This window comes from Rattus norvegicus, chromosome 1 (genome assembly GCF_021556685.1).
Source record: "Rattus norvegicus strain SHRSP/BbbUtx chromosome 1, alternate assembly SHRSP_T2T, whole genome shotgun sequence".
Taxonomy (NCBI): domain Eukaryota; kingdom Metazoa; phylum Chordata; class Mammalia; order Rodentia; family Muridae; genus Rattus; species Rattus norvegicus.
This window is the reverse complement of record NC_141534.1, coordinates 223,193,612-223,202,645: the sequence shown is the minus strand read 5'-3', so window position 1 is coordinate 223,202,645 and position 9,034 is coordinate 223,193,612. Positions and strand designations below refer to the sequence as shown.

The window sequence follows — 9,034 nt, the reverse complement described above, 5'->3', positions numbered from 1 at the left end:
AAAATTATAGAGGCAGTATAACACATATTCAAGATGATTGGTTAAAATGAGTATGGGTGTTTTTCTTTCTCTTTCTCTCTCTCTCCCTCTTCCTCCCCTCTCTCAGTCTCTGTCTCCCTGTTTCTCTGCCTCTATATGTCTCTCGCTGTTTTTTTTCCAACTTTCAATGATATTCAAATGTACACTACACAAGAGTCACTAGTCAATCAAAATATAATTTCTTTCACTTATATTCATATTTTACGATGCTTGACTTAAAACTGAATCTCAGAAGAACCGATGATAGAAACTGTCACAATTATGCATCATTCTTACCTCTGCTTCCTGATAAGTCTTTTTGAAATCATCTCTTTCTTCCTTCAAACAACAATTGAGAATCATCCCAATACTGTTGAATAAATTATACTTCTTACTTGAATAATCTTGGAACGTGAAAGTAGTATACTACTTAGCTATGAGAAAAAGAATATACAATTTAGAAAATGGTTTTGAAGTCATAAATACAGCTATATTATATTTAGTAAATATTGCTAGATAATATTTCCTAGGAATGGATTAAAAATACTCTGTAAAGCAGAGAAGTGTTGGGGAGATATCAACAGTGGCCAATTTTTAAATATAACCCACATTCTTTCTATATCCTTGGAAGAGTTATTTACCTCCTTATTGCTTATAAAATATACATTATTTTTCTCTCACAATTTAAAATTTCTCTGAAAATAATAAATAAGACTGCAAACTATTATACGAAGATGTTATCATTAAAGAGTATTTAATTTTTCTATTGGATCTCTTTGCTCACCATGATTGAAGCTTAACAGCAAATCATGAGGTCAGGTAAAGGCATTTGTGTACTCACAATGATTAATGTTCAGATAAATAGAGGATGTACAATAGAAAATCGTGCTTTCCTTATAAAACACATAATGTTGAGTCACTTTGGGTAATACATGGAAAACTGAAATAATTACAGAGAGTTGGATGTCTCTAGAGATTTCCCTCCTGAGAATATGTAACTCATACATCCACACATTCTACAAAAGAGGCAATTAATTTGCCTCTGGTTCTCAAAATAACTATTATCTTTTTAAAATAATATGCCTTCTTCACTATATCAGTAAAAACATTAAAATGTATACCCTAATGCATTATACCATAAGATATTCTGCACACCTCTGATATCCCTTCATCCTATTGTCTTTACACTCTTGACATCACTAGTCAATTCTCAATTTCTGTGAGATCCAACTTTCAGGGTGACATATAAATGAATGAATTCAGTCAGTAATTTTCAGTCTACTCGTCCTTATTACAAAGACCTTTGTTTCATCCATGTCATTGCAAATGGAAGTTCATTTGGCTAAGCATGAACAGGGTTCCATGATGTTCACACACCACATTTTCTTTATCCTATCAGCAACTGAAAAATGATGTGGATGTTTGCTTTTCCTAGCCTGTGCAGGGAACTACAGGGAACTTTGTCTAAGATGTATCTTTTGCATATGTATTTCTCTTTCTTTAAATTATGTTTAAAATTGGAGTGTCTAATTCATTATATGGTGTCATCAAGAAATAATTTATTCCAAGAAGTATAGTGTACATTTTTTATATTTCTTTAAAGAGTGTTAATGACATTTTCATAGAAATTCAAATTTGAAGACTATAGGTTGGTTCAGAGATTTTAACAAAGCCTATTATTATTTCATTTTGTGCAAACAAGGTGTGTTTCCATTTCATTGAGTCCACTTCTCAAGTTTTGTCGTTCATTATAAAAATGTTCACTACTATGAGTAAACTTATTTTCTTGATTTCAATTTCAGATAATCCACTATTGTTACATACGCATGTGACTGATGTTACATGCTGAGTTTGCAACTTTACTGATTTTCTTTATCAGCTGTTATAGCTTGCTGATTGATGAAGGCTTAAGAAATATTGTACTATATAAAATTATACATTGTGATAACACTAATATTTATATGTTTTTTCTACTTTACCCAAATCCATACACCAATAGACATTCAATCTTGACACTGCCTAGACCACAACTTTGTTGTGCTACCCCTGAGGAAGTATTCTCCAAAGAGTTCAGATCAATGAAGCTAGTCTGGTCTGTAATGACAACTGATTTTCTAAAACCTCATAGCCAGAAAACACTTATTTACAAAATATCATATAAATACCCTAATAGATCTTTGCTTCCATCTATAATATTATAAGCCAGACATGCAGCTTCTGTATTTTTCCAGCTTCTTATTTTAAAGTTTCTTTCTTTTTTAATTGAAAAGTGTTCGCACATAATATATTCTGATAAGGTTTTTCTCTTCAAACTCTTCCCTGATCCTTCATCACTTCCCCAACTAAACAATCCCATATCCTTCCTTTCTCTCTTTAAAAAAAGAAACAATCAAGAAAACAAATAAATAAACAAACACACCTTTATAATGTATAAAAAGAGAAGACAAAATATACAACAAAAAAGGAGAGAAAAGAAAAGAAGACAAAAGATGACACCAAAAGGCTTCACACATACCATCGAGTTTACTTAGAGTTGGTCAACTGTTCCTGGGCCTAAGAGCTACCATGAAGAGTGGATAGAGACTGCCCTGGAGAAAACTAAAACTATTTTGTTTCTTTTACAATGGTCCTGTGTTCACTTCCCCTAATCAATATTGGGACATTATCTGGCTCAACATTGTACAGGGCTTATATACAATGTCTGTCTCTGTGAGTTCATGTGTGTATCATTCATTTTGTATCTGTTAGACACTGTTTCCTATGAGTGATCTCTTACTTCTGTCTCTTTAAATCTTTCTGAATCCTTGAGAGAAGGTATTAGAGAAAGACATCATACTTAGTACTGAGTACTCTAAAGTCTCTCACTTTCTGTACATTGTCCAGCTATGGGTCTCTGTGTTAGTTATAATCCACTGTAATAAGTCTCCCTAAAGATGACTGAGCCAGGCACTGATTGGTGTCATTCTGGTTCACTACATTATTATGTACTTCTAGAAAAATGATAGTACTAAGATTTCTCCTGGACTGATGGCCTATTAAGTCTCAATATCTTGGCCTCCCAGCAGTATCAAACATTGGTTTTATCTCATAGAGCAGGCTGTAAACCCAATAATAAAAGTAGTAGGTTGCTATCATGGTTGTACTATTATTGCAACAGCGAATATCACAGTGAAGTCACCACTGCAGGTAGCAGAGATTACAGCTGGATTTATGATTACATATTTTATCTGATAACAAGGACTGTATCTATCAGTACAATGATAATAATAATGTTATAAAGTATTGTTGGGAATCAGCTTCATTTCTCCATGTGCAATGAGCTATAAGTTTTTTTGGATACCTTGCCAAAATCAATTTAAAGATTCAATACAATTTCCATGAAGATCCCAACACAATTCTTTACACTCAACGTTAGAATAATTTTCTACTTCCTATGGAAAAAGAAAAACCCATACAAGGTAAAACAATGCTGTACAATAAAAGAACTTCTGTGGGTTTCAGCATTCTTGAACTATAGCTGTGTTACGTGGCAATAGTAATAAAATTGCATGTTATTGGTGTATAAAACGACAGGTTGATGGACAAATCAAAGCAAAGACTCAGAAATAAAACTACAGCTTATGAACATTTGATTTTTGACAATGAAGCAAAAACAGACATGAATGAAAGAACTAGGAAGACCCCGGATCTACACCAAAATATTGAGACTCCAATGAATATTGTTGGGGTGATAGAATGAATTTCTGTCAACAGACTGCCTCAGAAATCAGCATATACGATAGGAAGGGTAATGACAATCTCCTACCAGATTTCTAGTCCAGTGTGGCCACTGTGGAAAAGTGTTATGGGGAAATCTGAAGGTAACACAAAATAGTGTAGACACAAAGGCTGAGCTGGGTCTGTACCAAAAATCTAATTCCCTCAAAAGCAGTGGCAGTAAAGGAGTGTTCCCATAAGCAGGATCCTACTTGTTCACACTTCTATACTTTAGTGTAAGAAAGGAAGGATAATGAAAATTACTTATCTAAATAGCAGCCTAAAAATAATCTACTTGAGTTACAGCATGATATGGCCTTCTCTCAAGCTCTTATCCTACAAACTCCAATAGAAAAGTCATCAAACCCACAGCATTCAATTGTTTTACTTTCCCTAAATTTCAAAATCTTCCTCAGTCCTTTCCAAAACAGCATGGTCATGTCCACCAGAGCAATACACCAATGAACCTGGTACCAATGGCTATTGTATCTAATTTTATTACTACCAGGTGCTAATGAAGATCATCATTTACGGATCTGGAGGAGAAAATGTTTACCCCATCTCACAGATTACACTCCTTTGAGAAGGAAAGTCAGATCTATTTGTACGTGATTCTAAAACACTTTATATAAGGAAATTTGTTCGTTATTCATAATGTTGCTGACAAAGGTTCAAAACAAAAGACGGTCTTAGATGTTTGAATTATTAGCATAAGCCATGAGTAAGTTATCTCAAAGCATCAAAGTTTCTTCTGAAAGATATTCTTATGCCCTGTTGCAAAACTGCCAAGATTGCTGATGTAGTCAGTACCATGAATGACTGCCTTAAAATGTAGATGAAATGCTCAGTCTATGTTTACTAGATAAGGTACAGTATTAATTTTTAAATGGATCTCTGAAAGTTGGAATGGAACTATTGGAAGCTTCTTTTATGAAGATGAAGACACTAATCACCTTCATTCTAGTGAGATATCCTTATTGTTTGTAAAATTCCTTTCTATAAGTGGTAGGATCAATCTCTAAATGCTACCTAGATTTCCCACAAGAACTTTACCCAAATTACAGTAATTGTATTCATGTAGTTCAATAAAGCTTTTAAGACCAAAACAAACAAACCTTGAGCATGGGAGATCTTTCCATTTTCTGATAACTACTTCATTTTCTTTCTTGAGAGACTTGAAGTCCTCTCATACATATCTTTTACTTGTCTGGTTAGAGTTACACAAAGCAGAAGGAGGAGGGCAAACCTGTAGAAGGACCAGCAGTCTCAATTAACATGAACCCCCAAGATCTCTCAGACACTGGATCACTAACATGGCAGCATACTCCAGCTCATATGAGACCCCAACACATATACAGCAAAGAACTGCCAGGCAGGTCTGTGTTCAGTCAGAGAACATGCACTAAACCCTCAAGATAATGGAGGCCCAGGAAATGGGGAAGTCTGGTAGGTTGGGGGGAAGGGGGTGGGGACATCCTAATGGTGACAGGGTGTATTGGGAAGACAAGGGATGTGGAACAGTCACAAGGTGGACAGAGAAGTGGATAAAATCTGGTATATAAAAACATTTTAAAAAACATTGTAATTGTTAAATATATTAAAGAGATTTGTAGAATTTGGAGAAACAATTGGTACTTTTTCTCAATTGAAACTAATTTAAAATAACATTCTCATTGTGCTTTAATGGTTAAATATAAGCTTTTATAGGGGTCTGGAGATAGTGGAAAACATGGTCTACCCTTGCATGCTGAGGAAGCTGTTAAGTCACCAACTCATCTAATGCTTATTTCCTAAGTTCCAAACTACATGTTCGGAAAGATTACACTTAAGAGATGGCATAAATGAATTTATTCACATGGCCCTTAAGGAGCCATTGGAAAATTGTGGTAAAGACTTAGGAGAAGTTACTACAACTACATTTACCTGGGAAAATAATGAAAAGCAATTCAATAGTCATAGAATTTGCAGAAGTTGGTGCCTCTGTTGAAATCTTAAAAGAAGAATGGGTATGTAATTTTGCTGCAAAATATTTAGTTCATCATCTTAACCTCTAAAAATAACAATGGCTCTTAGAATTTAAAAGAGATTTATTAACTTTATTTAATGAATTGTTGACTCAAGTTACAGGTACTCTGTGAGCTATGGTTGAATTGTTCTAGCAATCAACAATCAACACATATTTGGGTACTGAGTTTGCCGACATATAGATAGCATTTTTCCATACTTGCCAATAAATACTAAGTGAAGTTTTTCTTCCTGAAAGTGCTCCAACGTTGTCCTGTTTGACCTGCAGTATCAGCTTTGACATTTGAGTGATTATAACTCAGGGAACTTAGTATTATCCTCATGTAAAATTATATATATATATATACATATATATATACATATACATATGTATATATATGCCATTATATTATATACATACATATGCCATAATGTTTTGCAAAATATACTTAGTAATGAAAATATAGAAACTGCAATAGAATTAGAACTAAGGCATATAATAATGGCAGATTGTAGAAAATAATGTGAGATAAATAGTCTTCAATATAAATCAATTTTCTGGAAGCACAATGATATGGGACATGTTGACATAGTTCTTCTAAGAAAAAGGAGAAATTGTTTTATTGGACCTTTCTTATACAGCAAAATATTTCATGACACCTATGTTTCCTCTTGGGGTTTTGGAAGCAATATATTCTTTATTTAGATTTATTATCTGGGACCATTAGTCAAAGGATATGAAATTTACATTTCTAAGTAGAGTCCAGAACAACAGATTGATCTACATAGTAGAATATACAATATAGCATTCATAGCAGCAATAAGATAACAGTAAACAATACAAATTACTGAGTATATGGACAAAAACTAACTTCAGAAAAGAAAAACAAGTATAAAAATTGATAAGTTAGCCATGAAATCATTAAAATATAATTTCAGAAATAAACAATTTCAGTGGAAAATTTTCCCAACACATAGCCCATACTATTATCTGATTATAAAGAAAAACATAACCTAACTTTTCGTGTAAGAGTCTAATGGATGCTGCAACAAATCACCAAATGGACCAAAGAAGCACCAAAATGGACATCCTTAGATGTGTATTTCAATGTGGATTCAAAATCCAGTCAAGAAGATTATTAACTAGTACCATATACAAGAAAAAGAACATTAAAAGTAGATAATTAAATGTATCAATAATGGTAAAAGTATTTTTGACTAATCAAAACAAAAATTCAAAATTATACTAATTCCTATATTGTGCTTTTAAACATACTGTTGCTTCATTTGCAGGACAAAATAATAAGCATACGCAAGTATAAGCAGATTATAAACTAGATTATAATCTTAAAAAATAATCTACTATATGCAGAAGATGTCATAAAAATTTTAATATTACATCATAAAGTATTTCATGTTATTTTCATAATGATTATTTTCGATTCAGAACCACTTTCATGAATGCATGCTTGACTTCTTTGTTTCTCAAGCTGTAAACTAAAGGGTTCAGCATGGGAATTACCATGGTATAGAAGACAGACACAATTTTGTCAGTGTCCATTGCGTGTCTAGAGCTTGGCTGCAAATACATGAAGATTGTTGTTCCATAGAAAATGGAAACAGCAGTAAAGTGGGAAGCACAGGTAGAAATAGCCTTTTGAAGTCCTGCTCCTGAATGCATCTTTAAGATTGTGATAAATATTATAATATATGATACTAATATTATTATGAGAGCAAAGAAAAGAGTGAAGCTGGCTAGATATATAAGTACCAGTTCATTTACATGTCTATCAGAACAAGAGAGAGCCATGATTGCTGGCATATCACAGAAAAAATGATGGACCACATTTGACTTACAAAAAGAGAGACTGAATGTATCTCCAAGGTAAACTGAGACATTCAAGAAACCAAGAACATAGCAGCCTATGACCAGACACATACATACACTTGGAGTCATAGTGGTGGCATAGTGTAGGGGTTTACATACTGCTGCATAGCGATCATAGGCCATTGAGGCCAATAGGTAATTTTCCACAGTAGCAAAAGTAGCAAAAACAAACATCTGAGCAGCACAGTCATTGTAGGATATGACCTTGTCTCCCAATAGCAGCCCAGCCATGACTTTTGGTGTGATAGCTGATGAGTAAAAAACATCCACCAGAGACAAGTTACCAAGGAAAAAATACATGGGGCTATGAAGCCGAGAGTCCAAGAGAATCAGCAGGATCATCCCCAGGTTCCCTACAAGAGTGATGATGTAGATGAGAAGAAAGATGATAAAGAGGGGAAGCTTCAGGCCTGGATCATCAGTGAGTCCAAGCAGGAGAAATTGTGTCACTTCTGTCCAGTTCTTCAATGGTGTCATCTAACAAACAGGCAATGTGCTGTAAAATTGAGAAAGGAATAATTAATATGTCAACAAACTAAAATTTGAGAAGGATAAATAAAATATGTAGACAGTGACTGTGGTAACTAGATTGCAAAGATTCTCTACAATGGTTTTGAATTTCAGGTGCTAGCTAAATATTGGGACACATGCTCCTAAACTTGAAAGTTTTGATAAGTCACTTATATAACTTAAATGTAGTGTGTCTGGATGGCCTTTCCTTCAGTTACTGCTCCAGGTTTTGTCCCTGTGTATCTCTTAGACTGGCACAATTCCAGACTAAAAATTTTGAGATGGATAGGTGACCCCGTTTCTCAACTGGGTTCCATGCTCTCTAGTGGACATTGTTTCTTCAGGTTCCATCTCCTTTTTGTTGGGTATTTCTGCTAATATCATCTCTGTTGAGTCCTGAAAACCTCTTGAGAGGGGAAGCCTATGATCCAGCGAATATTTATTGTTCCAGCATAGGAGAATACTATACAGGTGAGTGGGTTTAGGAATACCCTCTTACAGGCAAAGGTGAGGGGGGGAAGTTGACGTTTTGTGGAGGGGAGAGAGGTAAAGGGGACAACATTAAAATGTAAATAAAATAACCAATTAATCAAAAGAAAAGTAATGTCTATCAATGTGCAGGGGATAAGACACTTTGGAACACCTTCTTCTCAATGGAAATATTTTACACAACACAACCCCATAGATTTAAGGGCACTATGTGGGAAAAGATGTGGAAAGATTATAAGAACCAGAGAGATGATGACTCCAAAGAATTAGTATCTTCCTGATAAAACAGGACTGATATAAATGTTAATTTATAGATACTATGGCAACATACATAAGACCTATACAACATTGAGCCAGTTGACTTACCAA

At 34.2% G+C, this 9,034-nt stretch overlaps 1 protein-coding gene across 1 annotated transcript; it reads right to left on the bottom strand.

The window, feature by feature from the left end:
- Positions 1-7,210: 7,210 nt before the first annotated feature.
- On the bottom strand, positions 7,211-8,143 carry Or5b109 (olfactory receptor family 5 subfamily B member 109). Its single transcript, XM_087610537.1, has one exon. It carries the CDS (start codon positions 8,141-8,143, stop codon positions 7,211-7,213), a length of 933 nt encoding a protein of 310 aa, XP_087466663.1.
- Positions 8,144-9,034: the final 891 nt, after the last annotated feature.

Excerpts from the sequence above, each read along its gene's own strand:
- Or5b109 (XM_087610537.1), bottom strand. The coding sequence starts at position 8,143 with ATGACACCATTGAAGAACTGGACAGAAGTGACACAATTTCTCCTGCTT.